Source organism: Pleuronectes platessa, chromosome 19 (genome assembly GCF_947347685.1).
Source record: "Pleuronectes platessa chromosome 19, fPlePla1.1, whole genome shotgun sequence".
NCBI lineage: Eukaryota > Metazoa > Chordata > Actinopteri > Pleuronectiformes > Pleuronectidae > Pleuronectes > Pleuronectes platessa.
In genome coordinates this window covers 19,637,595-19,653,974 of record NC_070644.1, presented here as the reverse complement: position 1 = coordinate 19,653,974, position 16,380 = coordinate 19,637,595, and the positions used below count along the sequence as shown (strand labels likewise).

Genomic DNA, 16,380 nt, shown 5'->3' with positions numbered 1-16,380 from the left:
AGCGAGCGAGAGAGAGGAAGTGGTGATGATGCTGTACAGTCGCTTCATCTCATCTCACCACAGTTTTCACTTCACACGGCACCGAGGACTCATCCCTGACGTCTGCTCAGGACCATGTGTGTTCAGGTAAGAGCTGCAGCCTCTGCTCAGGGAGGATGGAGCTGCCTCTCCTCTCCTGCTCCTGCTTCTTCTCGGGTTCTGGTTCTGTCCTGGTTCTGTGACTGTGAGTGTTGTCTGAGGCTCTTGAGTGAGCGGCTTCGGGAGGAAGACGAGCTGACAATGGTATCGCAGGAGGAAACCAGCTCCACTTCCCTTCCCCTCAGTCACAGACACGACAGATAAAACCTGAGGCAGTGAAGCTCTCATCGTTTGCATGTATGCAAAAAGCTGCAGCGTGGCCTCAGTGCAGGTTTATTCACCTGAAGTACACACAGTGTGCAGCAGATACACTCAGCTGAACTCCTACTGTACCTGGGGGAAAGTTAGAATGTCAAGATTGTTAAACTTTATGTTCATGTGGGAGGCTGTCGATTGATTTCCTGTTGACTTCTACTGCATTGAATACTCAGAAGTATGTCTAATATAAACTCGAGTATCACCACATCATAGTATTACTATAATATTAAGTGTATATTAAACATGAAAGGTGGAACTTCCACTTTGCTCATCACTGAAACGTCTCGGATGGATTGATATGATCGTTGGCTCAGACGTTCATGGTTCCCTGAGGATGAACCCTCTGACCTGAGCTGACCTCTGGACCTTCTGCTGAAATGATCCAGAGGTTCTGGATGTGAGGACACAAATGGCTCTGGACGTGTTCTGAACTTTACCTGCAGCCCCTGAGTTAAATTTGGAGACAAAAGGCGCCTTGATGAGTTTTTCTAACACGTGACGGACGTGAAACTGGAAAAGTACAAATGAAGAAGAGGAGGCAAACACATAGAAGACGAAGACAAAGATGTCAACTTGGAAACACAATAAGCTTTCAGAGCTTTTAATGATAAGGGCCTAGTGTATATACAGTTTATACCGGTGGAGTGGAGAAGTATTGGTTACTGTGTCAGGGAAGTACTCGCACACTGGTTATGTTTTCTATTACAAAGATCTGCAGCAATGTTATGAAAAACAACTACTCGTTTAATATACAGTAATAAAGTAGAATAATATATCAAAGTAGGGATTTAATCTGGATTCTTCAGATACAACGAGAACCAAATGTTTGTGTTTTGTTCATTATTAATTAGCAGTCAGATTTAGTTTTGTTTTCACCGATCAAATTGAATTCGAAGGAGACTTTAAAGCAAGTGACTGTAAAGCCGAGAATATAAAATAATCTGTTTGAACACGCAGAGCACAAACTTACTTACTAACATCTAATCCAACCGGTTTCCACCCTGGCTCTGCTGTTACATCACCTCTGTGTTTTCAATGTGTTCTAAAGCTCTGCAGAGGAAAACCCAGAAACCACCCAACAGAGATTCTGTGTTAATCAACACTAATCATAAAATCACACAGCTGATCAGTAATGAGTCTAAAAAAAGGAAATAATCTTCATCTCTTCAGGCTCGAACCTGCTCAGCAGATCTGTGAGGAACCAGCTTTCTCCTCAGAGCTCTGGTGCAACTTTCAGCTCGTCACCACATCCTGCAGCAGAGAAAACAAGCAGCAGCTGGTCGCAGCTCGACTCTGCAGCTCCGCTCAACACGCTGACATGTGGTTCTCCACATTATTTTATTGTTAAGGGACATTTCCTGCTTCTCTGTGGATATGTTGCATAAAAGACTCGTGTAGGATTTAGTGACATCTAGCTGTGAGGTCGCAGATTACATCTATTCGAGTAGCCCGCCCCCCTCACACCTCAAAACATGTGGGGCCCCCCGCTCAGCCCCGGACCCGGGCCCCTTTGAGTTCTGTTATAAAACAGGCGGATTTCATACGTCATGATTTTCTGATCCTTCTTAAATTGGGATCAAAGGTTGTTGTGATGGATTCTTGGGTTAAAGACCGGGACTAACACCGGAGGGCTCTCAGAACGGGTCTGCACGCCGCCAGGGTCTGCACGAGGGATTTCAAAGAAGCCGGTGAAGATTCTAGGTTTTTCTGGGAGATCTGGGAGAAGGAGAGATTTGCTTTAAGCCCTGAGACGCTAATGCAACTCGAGTAATCACTGGTAGTCGTGCAGTTGTTCACCGGCTGACGTGTGCTTTGCATTGAGATTCATGCAAATGTCCCACAGCGTGTAAGTCCTGTGCTCTGCGCCTCTCCTACAGGAGCCGGGCACCTGGAACATGCAGTTTGAGTAAAAAGCCCTTCCAAGGTAAATCACGTCATTCGTTACCGATGGAGGTGAAGAGGAAGTGACATTACAGGAAGATGTCCGAGCTTCCCTCTGATCCACTTCTCTCTCTCTGTTCGATAGATGTCAACTGCAAACGTCAACCGAGCCGGAGGAGGAACCAAAACCGCCAAAGTGTCAAAGGATCATAAAAAGGTGAGTGGACGTTGTGTTGTTTTACCTGAAGAAGAAACAGAAAAGACCAGAAACAGGAAACTGTTTCAAATACAACAGGTTTCACTTTATTACCCTGGAATCATAGAAAAAAGGTGACGGTGATTTGGTTGAGACATTTAACAATTTAACCGAATAAAGAAGATTTAATTAGTCACCTTTACATTAAGCTGTCATCACTCTGTCACAGTTAGAGAGCTTGTTCTAGATTTCACTGTCAAAACTCTTTTCAAAGCTCTTAACTTTTCTTTTAAATTGATTTAATTGATTAATTAATTGTAACAAAAAGATCTATTGTACAATTAATGCAGGTATTCTATCATAAACAAAGGAATTTCAATGATGTGAAAAATTATATATTTTTCTTCTCAGCCAACGGCGGCCATCTTGAAAGGAGCGATCCAGCTGGGCATCAGTTACGCTGTCGGAAACCTCAGCTCCAAACCAGACAGAGATGTTCTCATGCAGGACTTCTCTGTGGTGGAGAGCGTCCTCCTGCCGAGGTTCACTCTCACTCAAGCACCTGTTCATTTCCACATAATGCACAAATAATATGTTTAATGTACAGGTTTTTCCATATCTGCCTCAAAAAGAAAAACCAACAGACCTTTAAAACATATTATCTTTAACCTGAAGGAGCTGAAAGTCCCAGTTTTACCTTCTTATCTTGTTCCATGATCCAATAATTAATGTAGTTCTCTAAACTGCTTTTATGGAAACTTCCCCAGTCCATCAAACTTTGGAAAATATATTATGCTCATAACTTTGTATCTACAAAAAGGAATAAAACAATAAAACAAACTGGGCAGCGTGACCAAAACCATAAAATACAGTTTACCTTTGAATAATATTAGAATACTCTGGTATTTCTAAAATTAAACGTTTTAATATTTCCAATGAAACATCCTTAGGAAGTAAACAATCTGAATATTTGTTATTTAGGGAACAAAAAGGCATTTTGTACTTTAACTTTAACTTTAAAAATGTTAAAGACCTGGAGCTGACGCAATCAGCTGTTGTTGTGTTACAGCTTATTGAATCTGTTTCTCACAATAACTAAACTATTGTGTGTCTGTTCCATAGCGAGGGCAGCAACATGACCCCAGCACATCACTTCCCTGATTTCCGTCTGAAGACCTACGCCCCTCTGGCCTTCCGCTACTTCCGAGAGCTGTTTGGAATCAAGCCAGACGACTACCTGGTGAGAGCAGAGACTCACACACACACACACAAATCATTTCATTGTTGTGATAGCGTTTGACAGTTTTGCCTTGTTGTGATTTTCAGTACTCCATCTGTAACGAGCCGCTGATCGAGCTGACCAACCCCGGAGCCAGCAGCTCCTGGTTCTACCTCACCAGCGATGACGAGTTCATCATCAAGACGGTGCAGCACAAGGAGGCCGAGTTCCTGCAGAAGCTGCTGCCCGGTTACTACATGGTGGGAAAAGACATGAACTCAGAAAGGGGACATTTTGGACTTAAACGTGCCCTGAGAACTTTTTTGTGAAGACTCAGCTTCTCTGTTTCTTTTTGCAGAACCTGAACCAGAACCCGAGGACGTTGCTGCCCAAGTTCTACGGGCTGTACTGCATCCAGTGCGGCGGCTCCACCGTGCGCATGGTGGTGATGAACAACGTGCTGCCGCGAGCCATGAAGATGCACTACAAGTACGACCTGAAGGGCTCCTCGCACAAACGCCGCGCCTCGCGCAAGGAGCGCCTCAAGGACTCGCCCACCTTCAAGGACCTGGACTTCCAGGAGATGCACGAGGGCCTGCACTTCGACCCCGACACCTACAACGCCCTGATGAAGACTCTGCAGAGGGACTGTCGGGTGGGTGCACATGAACATATGATGGTGGATGTGACATTGGGTTCTAGCCAGTCCAAACTAAATTCTCCTTTTCCAGTCGAGTATTTCATCACTCGACCACCTCACGACCCCCCCCCCCCCCTCTAGATAACATCATGTAACCAAGATGCCCCCCCCTGGTTCAGGCCGGAGCTGTTGTGATGACCTCATTAGCCGCCGCCTGTTACTTAATTAGTGTGAAACAATAGAAGCCACTTGATGGAGGATTAAACTCCAGCAAAGCAAAGCACCTGACTGGTGTGTTTAATCCGAGCAGCTGGACCTGACTGCGAGTCATGTGCTTGTGTGTGTGTGTGTGTGTGTGTGTGTGTGTGTGTGTGTGTGTGTGTGTGTGTGTGCGTGACCTCAGTGAGTGTGTGTTAGGTAACACTAGGCAAAGTGAGACCTCTTTGTTTACAGTTACAGTAAACATGTTACTGGTTTAGTTAGATAACTGGTGATTAAACTGATGGTTTCACTAAATGTAGTAAATCTAAGTTCTATTATCTTGACTTATCACTTCAATACCCCAGTGAACTTTATCCAAAAGAGTTTATTTCTCAATCTGTTGTTTCAAGAGGCCTGGATTGGTATTATTATAGTGTTATTTGTAATCTTTCCCTGTGATCGCCCCTCTTACTGGTTCCTCTCGCTGGGTCTCTGCCCCTCCTCAGGTGCTGGAGAGCTTTAAGATCATGGACTACAGTCTCCTGCTGGGGGTCCATGTTCTGGACCGGAAGCCGGTGAGCAGAGGGAGTCGCTCTGACAGCAGGAGAGGTCAGAAGGTCCTGTACTCCACGGCCCTGGAGTCCATCCAGGGGAACCTGAAGGACCCGGAGCCCGTGGCCGAGGACGATGACACGTGAGGAGACTTTACTTCTTCATGTGAATGTTACATCTGTGATGAAGCTCTTATAATATGTAAAAATACAGTTGTTCCATTTTGCTGCTTGATATCATATCAGTTCTTTATAGTTTTTATTTATGGTGCTAAAGGAAAACAAAGACATGACTCAAAACATTTTACTGGTATAGTTTATATGGGTTTAAGTCACTTTGAACTAATTTAAGTAAAAAAAAATGTATATTTAAAAAAATTGTCAAATTCTAAACCCTTATATTTCAGATTGGGTGGAATTCCAGCCAAACACAAGGATGAGAACCTGCTCATCTTTTTAGGAATCATTGACATCCTTCAGTCGTACAGGTGAATACACACACACACACACACACACTAACACACACTAACACACACAAACACACGTTAGTAAAATCAATTTATGCATTTGAATTGCTCGAAAGCTCTAAAAGGATTCTGTTCTACTCCAGACTCAGTGAGACATGGATCCATAGAAAAACATGACCTGTGTGATTATTGTAATTAACATTTGTATAAACGTATATTTCCAGGTTCATTAAGAAAGTGGAACATTCCTGGAAAGCCCTGGTGCATGATGGGGTGAGTGAGTCACAGCCTCCTTCGCACCTGCAGGCGTCTCTATGAATGAATATGTATCTGTACGTGTGTGTGTGTGTGTGTGTGTGTTCATTTATCTAACTTGTCTTTCTGTTTCCTTCAGGACACAGTGTCCGTTCACAGGCCCAGTTTCTACGCAGATCGATATCTGAAGTTCATGGGCTCGACCGTGTTCAAGAAGCTCCACCGTGAGTCGTCCAGCCGTCCACACTGTCCCTCCTGTCCCTCCTGTCCCCTGCAGACACACACACAGAGACACTTAACTCCAATGCTCTGTTTCCTCGTCCCTCAGCTCTGAGAGGAGCGTCCTCCAGGAGGAAGAGGAGTTCCCTGAATGCAGCGAAGTCGGCGTCTCAAGAGTTTCTGTCCCCACAGAAGGAGGAGAAGAGGCAGGAGAAGAAAGCGCAGAGCTGTGACAACCTGGATGGAAACTGTACGATTCTAACCAACATGTATATCATCTCTTTTCAGGGGAGACTTTATTTATCTGGTTGCGTATTTGATTCAGTGTTAAATGAAATGCTTTTTGCAACAGTTTACAGTTCCTCCAAACAACCAGACCTTCTGCAGAGAGCTGTCGTTTCCTTTGAGTCCAGGCGCGACCGTGTCGAGGATCTAGAAAACAGGTTGTGTATGTGTTCAGTTTCCACATCTCAGACTGGAAATGATAAAACTGTCTGATAGCTTCAGCTCCACGAACACCTAAAGAGAGAAAGATGTGCAAAGGGAATAATGTAAGTTTCCTATGTACTATATTATACTCTGAATATACTGTAGGTATATTTGAGGTAAATATCATCAACACTGTGTTTAAAAGTCACTAAATATAAAGTCTGAAACCAGCTGTGGAGGAAGTTCTCAAACATTTTACTTCATTAGGCTTAAAAGTACAAATACATTGACTGATATATTTACTGGTGTTGTTGTTGTGTTGCAGTGAAGAGCGACGAGCCTCCAGTTCAACCATTGCTCTGGACGATCAGCTGCTGACCCGCAGCACGAGCCAATCAGACTCTGAGCTCGACGTCTACTTGGTATGAAGTCATTTTGTTTTATCAATAAATTCAATTAAAACTACCAGGTCTTGAATAATGAGGCCGGTTTTATTCTATATTTATCTCATAGTCAATGTGAGTTTGTCTTTTATAATCATCTAATCCTCCCAACAAGTAAAATACAAAACGTCATCGGCAGTTTTCTTTATAATAAGAACTCTACTGGTCAGTTATTATTATTTTTAAACGTTTTATTGTCTCAGTGATTCCTTTATAATACAATTTTCATAAATATCAGAGTTTCCTAGGGTTGATATAAAATATTAGGCCTTAAAAGAACTTGAAATATTTGAAATTTAAATACTTAGGTTGGTGTTATTCTTCTTAACGAACGTGTACCTGACTTGAACATTTGTGCTACATACACAAAAAACAGTCCACGTCTGAACCACCTCCCAGCATGCACTGCTCTCTCCTCGAGTTGGTAGAAGTGTTCGATCCCACCGGCCTCCTGTGACGTTCATGACTCAAACCTCCTCGAGTTCCCTTCTCTGCAGCACTTCTCTTACATAAGCACCAAATCCTGATTCAGGCTTACAGTGAGCTGCAGCGAACATTAAGCAGTTCCACTCGGTGGGACGCCTCCAGACGTCGGAGTGCATAATCTCTAAGCCTCTGACAGAAAACAGGGGGATGCATGACTTGTACTGAGGGTGAAAAGGAAATGTGGGCATTGAATTTATCAACCAGCCTCCATTTATTATCTAAACACTTATTTCTTAACTTGTAACTATGTAACCTTTAATCCTGCAGGGCTCTTTAGTACTTTATTGTTCTTATCATAGATTGTAAATCAAGATTAACAACAAGTCTCCACTTCCTCCCATTGTCCTGAATGTCCTGTCCAGTGCAAGGAAACGTAGAATCGTGGTTAGAAAAGAAGTCTGTGCAATTATTGATGTTTTAAATATAAACTGTTGACAACTATAATATTTCTGTTTTCCAGTGAGTGACCAGCTTCCTGCTCTTCTGACCTCTGACCTCTGCAGTGGCTTCAGGACGTCAGTAATTTGACGTAGGGACAGAAACATGTCAGATCCGCTGTGCCTCAATGACAGTACAAGTGAGACGTGTGTTAGAATCACATTGTTTAATACAAATGTGTGTGTGTCTGTGTGTGTGTGTGTGCACATCAGGATCATTTAATTTAATGTAAAACACTATCGAGCTGCTTCTTCTTCTCTTTTTCTACTTTGCTGCTAATTTAACGAACGTAAGATGAGTTTCAGTTCCTCCTCTACTCTTTGAAGTTTGATGTAAATGTTCTTATTCAAATTCCTCAGTGGCTGGATCTCTGAGGAAAGAAACTTAATCTTCTCATTATATAATCTATTTTATTTCATAATCATATATTTATATAGCGATGTGAGAGCTGAGGCCATTCAGGTGTTTAAATAAAAAGAACCAGTTCATTTCTCAAGATCTCCAATCATCAATAAGAATAATTTTAATCTTCATCACATGTATTTTTTTGTGTTATTTCATGTTATTAGGATGTAAATTCATAGATGCTTCATAAACAAATAAATAATACAATCAAAATATTTTTCAAACAGAATTTTTTTTCCAAACTTTTCATGAATTTTGCCGACGTGCCTTAGAAAGTTTAAAACATGTGAAGTTTGATGTGATTCAAAGGCCTTTAACTGTATCAAAGCAATATGTTGTGAAATAAATTAATATTTAATGTCCTTGCATTGACTCCTGTTTTCTCTCTTGACATTTGCAGTTATTTCTTATCATCTACAATTAAACAAAACATCATCACAATATATTAAAAACCATGTTCTGTACGTACAAAATGATTTTTGAATTGCCAAAGAATATATAAGAAAATGCCATTGGCAACTTTCTGGTTGTTTGGCAATCCGCTCCACCCCCTGAGCCACAGCCACAAACTGACAAAGACAATTAATTAATACATCCCCCAATAATCAACGTCAGCTTTAATAAGTGTGTTCTACTGAGAAAAGATACACAATAAGAAACAATCACATTCACATCAAATGTCATTTTTAGTTAAGACACTAGGGGGCGCTGTAAGGATACAATCATTCACTGTACAGGAGGATAGAAGATGCTAATATGTATATATATATATATATATATATATATATAATCATATACACTGTAAAAAAAATGATGAAACTAAGTTTAAAGAGTGACTTTGACTTTTTTCCTGATGTTAACAAAGTGTTTTTGTCATTTTAAATATGGATCTGATTGTTTAGACTCAATATTATTTAGTTGTGTGTTCTTGTTCTGTGTCTTTGTTGTGAAGCCGACGCTGCAGGTTAAGAGGATTTAAGTTAATCTGACCTAAATTAACTAAGAACATTAATTAATTCTCACCTGTGAAGTGATATTTGGTATTTTAGTCAAAACTAAAACTTCAGATTTAACAATACTGCTGAAAACCAATATTAGAAGCACCTATTTGTCTCTATTACAGAAGAATATGATTAAATGTGAGTGTAATCCGTCAGATGACACGATGGAGCTTGAGTGGATTGAACCTGAGTTTCGTTCTGACAACAACAAATTGTAAAGAGTCAACAGCTTTTGTTTTGATGAGCTTTACTGCTTCCTCATGTCAGAGAGGCCCGAGGGTCTTAACGGGAACCGGTTGAACCAGTCACACCACAATCCCAGTCCCAGTCCGGCTGCTGGTGGAGCAGGTGAACCAGTGCATGATGATTACTGACAAACACTGGAGGTGGAACCGTTTGGTCAGAGAACTGAAGTCAGGAAGTGAGCTGGTGATCAGATAAACACAGAAAGAGATTCACAGTCACACACACATTTAGTTTCCAGGTGTTTAACATGTGATGAATCACATTAAACCAACATATGTTTGGTATTTCTCATGGGGAATCCGATTAAGTTCAATTTCTTAAGGCACTTTACACAATTCTACATAAAGGATTCAACCACATGTTGAAATAATGGCAGCTCCAATAATAATAATGTAAAATTCACTCATATGCCCAAGTATTGCTTTAATTAACTATCACTATCATCATCATTTATCACAATTATTAGATTTGTTTAAATTGTTCCTTTATATACTGTGGCTGCTGAAGGAAAATAATCATAACTGAGATTATACATTTTTTTTAATCTTATTTGGTAACTGATTTGTAATTGGACAAAAACAACAATGATTACGTGAAGATTTTTTACAAACTTTAAAGTTATACCATTTTTACACATGTGTATTTTACAAATAATTGTTTTAACAAATACAATTTGTTATCTTAATATCCCTCTCTCTCTCTCTCTCTCTCTCTCTCTCTCTCTCTCTATCTATCTATCTCTCTATTTCTATATCTATATATGAGTACGTGTTTATACTGGTCTTACTGGGAGAGGAGGGAGCCTCCCATCAGGTAGAGCAGAAACGTCTTCACCTCCCCCGCTCTCATCATAGTTTCTGTCTCTTTTATTTCTTCATAGTATAAATGACTCATGTGTCATATCTTGGGTCACGTGGTCACCGGATGCGTGAGTCAAGTGAAACCCCGCCCCCCCCGCCCGACACCTGCACAGCCTCGAGGCCACGCCCACATACCTGAGAGAACCAGGAAGTGTCCGGACCAGGAACTGACGAGGTGAAAACTTGTCGGTGACAAAGTGTCTGTGACTCGAACTCTCGGCTCCACGTCCACCGGCTGCTGGGAACCAGTGAGCGGAGCGAACACACGCTGGTTTCACCTGGTGAGTAGATCCCTCACCTGGACGAACCAGCGTCGACACCAGGTTCCCACCCTGTCGCCATGTTGGGATCCTCCCGATACTGGAGGCTCGGGTCGGCGGTTTCACCCTCCTCTGCTTCCTCTTTCTTCTTCTTCTTCATCTTCCTCTTCCTCATGTTTGTTGTTTTCACATATCTGCTGGTTCATTCTTGTCAAACATGATTTTACCTGTTATGTGAGTGTTGTTGTGTGTCTGCTTTGTGTTCATGCGTGCACCTGCCTCAATACAGCACACGGTACAGTACAATACACAGTTCAGTACAATAGACGGCACATAGAGTACACACACTATAGTACAATACACACAGTACAATACACACAGTACACCAGAGCTCCTCTGTGGTATTAGAGTTGGAAGATAAAACAACATATCATAATTAGCTGCTTATCAAGTGTTTGACATTATATTTGTATAAAGAAAGAGTTTAAAACCACAACCTTAACAAAAATCAGCCTTTAAACTAAAAATCAATAAAAATCAATATAATGTGACATTTATTGTGTTAATTATTGATATGAACAGATTTTTTTTTAATCTTAATATAATTTTCAGCCATATTGCCCAATGGTGTGTTTGTACAGCAGCCAAACTGAGTTCACAGAAGTATAAAATAATAGATTTTCAGTTTCTAAACTTACACCTGAGGTTTAAGAAGTGATTTAGTACAATGTTCTGATCAGACGTCATTTTCTTCTCTTCCATATTTAATATTGTGGTTGGGCATATGACGGTTGGATGATAAAATCTATGAGTCTTTTACAAAACTATCAGAATCAGAATCAGAATTATTTTATTTGCCAAGTATGATTGCACAAACAGGAAATTGCCTTGGTGTCGTTCCTTGGTGCACTGAACATAAAACAACAGTATCAAAACAACAATATGGAACAAAATATACATTTAACATTGTAAAAAACGCAGTTTATTTTCTTGGTTCAAATACATACTGTACGTAGGCAAATTTATTTGTAAAGCACATTTCAACACAACGATTCAAAGTACTTTACATTTAATATAAGAGGTAACATGACAAATTGTTAAAACAACATAAGACGAAACAAAACGTTGAATAGAAAATCTAAAAAAAACATAATAAAATATGAAATATTTAATATTGTTATTGTTACTGGCCCCAAAAGTCCATAAAGTTTGGCTCTGATTGCAACTACATCACTGCAGGTTTGACACCCGGTCAACTCGTGTTCCCTGATGATCCAGATTAACCTGTGGAGGGCACATGCACTCTCTCCTCCTCCTCCTCCTCCCTGTCCATCCATCTCTCCCTCTCTCCTCCTCCTCTCTCACTCTCTTCATCTCTCTTCTCCCTGATCTCAGATCTGTGAGTGGCATGTGTCCCTCCATCTGGCTCGCACATGCATTGCGTAATGGCCTCAGTAAGGCAGCGTCGCCGTGTTACTCCAACACATGGAGAAGTGACAAGGGGCAGAGATGCAAACGGCTTATGTAAAAGCATTAAGACGACAAACAACCCGTGGAAAGAGCAGAAAAAAGTAGAAAGCGTTTCTCATTAAATAGTGAAACATGCAGCGGCGAAGGATTTAACCAGACGAGTGAATCACTCTCTGACTTCTTTCATAATTAAAACTGGGACCTTTTTAAACAAGTACAAGCCCGACCTGCTGTTTGATGCACAACCAGGATAAAATACAGATGAAGGCTCAAGTGTTAAGATAAAGAAGAAGCACTTCAGAATATATTATTTATAGGGTTGATTTTATGGATTTGAAAGTACAAGGGGGCACGATTTTAAAATATATAAACCAGCTCTGTGAATATTATTCAAATAAACAGGCCTGTGCCTTGGTGGAAGTATTAATGCTGGAAAATGTAAAATAAGATTCCAGAGCTTCATGTTCCAGTTATGAGAATGCAGCTGTAGCAGAGCCAAAATAAATGAGCCAGGAAGATTAACGTTTTCTTGATAAGTAAGACGTCAAACGTTGGCCAGGAAACGTTTGCAAGAATCCATCATGCAACCATCTGTGAGAATCTAAACCGAGGTCGAGTCAGAAGATGTGAGTGGTTACGTTGGTGAATGAATTCCTGCAGTGAACAACTTAAAAAGACAAACGTGTGAAGTGAGATATTCAACATTTGAGGTGTTTATCAGGTTGGATGTCCTGGAGAGTTGAAGCCTGAGGCACCTGCTTAATTTAAACTTGTGAACAAGTCTGGCTTTGCTGAAAGGGTTCATTAAAAAAGGCTCTTTTATGCTGCTGTAACATATGAAAGGAGATGCATCCATTTCAAATAATGTAAGCGTCACTGCCCATTTGCTTCCATGCGTCAAGTGGAGAGTTTCTGGCGATGGCGGAGGAGGTTGGGATAAGAAGCCAAGTTGTAAACGAAAATGGTCAACTCCCAAAGTCTCAAATCTCCTCCTCCTGTCGTGGTCGCCTCGCTTGACCTCATGGTTACACTCTCCTACCTCGATTTCCGGCGGTACTGCTCCATTTATTCAGTTTCATCTATATCTGTAAAGCTTTCAGAAGACAAAATTCATGCCAGTTTTTCCCTTTTGGACCTAGATACCCCAGCTACAGCCCCCAAACGTCATCCGGGGAGGTTTTGGCTTGTCTTGTGATATCCCTACTCACACACACACTCCCCTGTCAGCATGCAGTTCTGGTGCTTTGAGTTGGCTCTGTGTGATTAGTGTAAGGTGTTGGATGGTGATAAAACCGACTGGGAGTGTCTCTTCACCACTTCCAGCCCGGACGAGCCTCCTAATCTGAGCTCCTGTGACAAAGACGACGCACAAAAACCCCTTCTGCTTCTTCGTGGTCTCCGTTTGTACCATTGTTACCCAATGGTTTTTAAAATAGGCGTGTTATTTTGGTGTTCCTGCCCTCCCGCTGTGCTCCTGGTATTTTCGGCCCCCCCTCGGAGTGCACAGGGATTTCTGCTGCTCAGTGAAATCTGCAGCAGCTCTCATGGCACGACCCCTTCGGAGCCGTAATCCAGACATCCAAGCTGCTGGAGTATAAATCCCGTCCAGAGTTTGCATTGGCTGGCCGCTCATCGAGTGGCCGCGCAGATTATTTATTTATTTTTTCAAACCACTTGGGACATGGCAGCCTGCCGTCAGCTGGTGCCTCTGGGATGACACGATACAGACGTTTAATCTGCGGAGGGGTCGCGTGCATGCCGGGGGGGGGGGGGGGGGGGTTAGCATGAGCGTAGTAGTTTCACGGTGGAAGTTCATTAGTGACAAAATGAAAATCCAGCTTTGAGAGTGCAAGTGAGATCACCTTTGACCTAAAGGCGACAAACTCCTCGACTCCTCCTCTTCATCACGTCAGACTTTTCCACTCGGCTGCAGCAGCTTTTCTTCACCTTCGCAAAAAAAAAGTCCTGTGTTCTATTGACAGAAAATGTGGCCTTTAATCTGCAATGAAAATGAAATGCTCAATTGCAGTGTGTTGGAATGCTGAACCTTTTGTGGCATCACGTGTTTGTCTTGTCTTCCTGTGCACTTGTGTGGCTGCTCTGTTACCACAGTGGCCCCGTTGAAAGGAACTGGTTGGCTGTGTTTTAAAGCTTTGTTCATTTGCCACCGTTTTTCGTGTTAGTTTGCAATATATTTACGAAAAATTGGTTCCGGACATTCTAAGGAGTTTGCCTTACACATATGAAGATTGCAGCTGAAGATTATTCGGGTCAGACGTGTTCACAACAGGATGAAAATTCCCAGAATGCTCAGGCAAAGGCTGGAGCCTGTGGATTCTGGGCAGAGCAGCCGGCGGGAAGGACATGATGTGTGGAAGTTGCATGTTTTGGTTTGTGGCACATCCACACAGGCTTTTCTCCGAAAGCTCTGGAATCTCATCGTCTTTCCACGCTGACGTTTTTGTCTGCTTCTTCTTCTTTATTTTATTTGACATCAAACCGATTTCGAATGAAGCGTGAACCAAATCCGGGCATTGCTCTGAAAACGTGCCCCGTGTTCACGACTGTGCACATTGGCCCCCGGTGCAGAGGTGTGAGGATGTGAGGTTGAAGTCGATGGGTCCGCCTGGTTGTAGATGGCGAGAAGACTAAGCTTGGATGGGGGATTAGAGGAGAAGGGGGCGGAGAGCATGCATGATCTGTCAGGGCTTAGTACCACAATTATCCCAGCGGCTGCAGCAGCGGCAGCGGCAGCAGTGGCGCTGGTGGTGGCAGACGCTGCATTTTCATTAGTGTAATGTCCAGAGAAGCTCCAGAATTATGTAAGAGTGACGTGCTGTCATCCCCGCTCGGCCGGCCCACCGCCTGGCAGGAACGTGGCTGTTTGTTTTCCTTTTATCCTCCCTCGCTCGGAAAAGCCAAAAGGACATCTCCGAGTCGGCGGTCGGGGACGGGGATCGTAGAGTCCTCACCGCGGGGACCTCGGCGCTCCGGGCACCGAAGCCGTGGCTCACGTGGAGATCTGGGATGAAGAGCAAACGTGCGGAGATGTTGAATCTGCTTCTGCACTTTGGTAGAAGATGAGTGTTGGATGTGTAGCAGCGTTCGGAGCAGCGTGGAGCGTGTGATGCTCTCCGTGTTAGAGCAGGATTAGAAGATGAAGTTTAAGAAGTTCATCACCATCATGCAGGCAGCCATGGGAATCGTACCCCTGAACAAAAGGGAGCTTCTGCCGCCCGGCAGGAAACTGTGGAGACCTCCAGGGTGAGTGAGTTCCCTGTGTATCTGTCTGTGATCATCTGCTCCAAGTGCTGGTGATGTTAGTGTCAGGTCCAGGGAAGCAACGGATGAATTTTGAATAACGTAAAAATGCTTAAGGCATCATCAATTATGTAATTCTTTAAATAGCAGCTTCAAAAGCTTTTTGATGAGTTGTAACAGGGAGAACGTTTCCTCTCTCATCCCCCCCCCCCCCCCCCTATTATTCTATCTAAATGGTCAGCGAGTAAAATCTCCTGCAAGAAGCACATCCATCCATTAGCTATACCACTTATCCTTTGAGTGTTGTGGGGGGGCTGGATCCAATCCCTGCTTCCCATGAGTGGTGCCTGCCTGAGTGAGTGGTAGTCAGTGGCTTTAACTGTCAGAATTAAACCCAGCAAGGTCAAGAAACTGTAGATCAGATAAAACGACTCAGAAGTTATTAAAAAACAGCGTTTATCTCCAATATTCTACAGGAAACTTTAAAAATACAAAGAATCTACTCAGAGTTTGGTTGATTTGTTACTGCAGTTGCTCTTCTGGTTCAGGAAGCCGGGGATCATGGGTAATATCCAGCGTTTACTTGTGTTTTAGTTCCTCACAAGTGTTCGGAGCCGAGCACGGTGAATTAGCACTTATGGCTGCAGAGGGCGCTGTTGCTCAGGTTAAGTTTTATATCGGTAACATGTCTCATCTTAAAGGGCACATACCAACCTCCAGTGGTTACACCCTGCTGGTTTCATTTTTCCTGGCTCTCTAACTGGTGTTTCATATAAATTGTACGAATTTTCTTTTCCCTCGAATGAGCCCTTTATATTTATATACTTTATATTTAAATACTTTATATTTATATCTGAAGCGGGTCCTCTCTACGGAGGCTGCCATGTTTTCTACAGTAGCCCAGACTGGACAAACTAAAACCTTTTGAGTTTTAATGCCAAATGAAGTGAACACACTCAGTCATTCTGCTGTCCATTCTGTTTAGAGGTAGCAGATATTAAACCTTTAATCCATTGTGTTGTACAATTTGTGTGTTACACTCAGTGGTCAGTTTAT

General features: G+C 42.4%; 2 protein-coding genes and 1 long non-coding RNA gene across 4 annotated transcripts in view; 2 read left to right on the top strand and 1 right to left on the bottom strand.

The window, feature by feature from the left end:
• On the top strand, positions 1-8,588 carry pip5k1ba (phosphatidylinositol-4-phosphate 5-kinase, type I, beta a). Of its 2 annotated transcripts, none has more exons than XM_053411993.1 (14): positions 1-126; positions 2,423-2,494; positions 2,885-3,015; positions 3,596-3,713; positions 3,800-3,952; positions 4,051-4,347; positions 5,040-5,227; positions 5,492-5,572; positions 5,776-5,824; positions 5,946-6,030; positions 6,135-6,275; positions 6,378-6,473; positions 6,780-6,876; positions 7,844-8,588. In XM_053411993.1, the coding sequence occupies exons 1-13, from the start codon at positions 115-117 to the stop codon at positions 6,830-6,832; spliced, it is 1,476 nt and encodes a 491-aa protein (XP_053267968.1). In that variant the 5' UTR covers positions 1-114; the 3' UTR covers positions 6,833-6,876; positions 7,844-8,588. The 2 variants fall into 2 exon arrangements, with proteins under 2 accessions (XP_053267968.1, XP_053267967.1); XM_053411992.1 differs by having other exon boundaries at positions 3-126; positions 6,378-6,468.
• On the bottom strand, positions 8,053-10,760 carry LOC128425401 (uncharacterized). Its single transcript, XR_008333117.1, has 2 exons — positions 10,469-10,760; positions 8,053-9,653 (listed from the first exon to the last, which is right to left on the bottom strand). It is a non-coding gene; the product is annotated as an uncharacterized LOC128425401 (long non-coding RNA).
• Positions 10,608-16,380, top strand: part of tjp2a (tight junction protein 2a (zona occludens 2)) — a 26,860-nt gene continuing 21,087 nt past the window's right edge. The window contains exon 1 of the mRNA XM_053411990.1: positions 10,608-10,614. The gene's annotated coding sequence lies outside the window, so the exon portion shown is untranslated. The remainder of the gene's footprint in view (positions 10,615-16,380) is intronic.

Excerpts from the sequence above, each read along its gene's own strand:
- pip5k1ba (XM_053411992.1), top strand. Across the intron at positions 3,714-3,799 it reads TCAAGCCAGACGACTACCTG|TACTCCATCTGTAACGAGCC; the intron begins GTGAGAGCAGAG and ends TGTGATTTTCAG. Across the intron at positions 6,276-6,377 it reads TGACAACCTGGATGGAAACT|TTTACAGTTCCTCCAAACAA; the intron begins GTACGATTCTAA and ends TTTTTGCAACAG.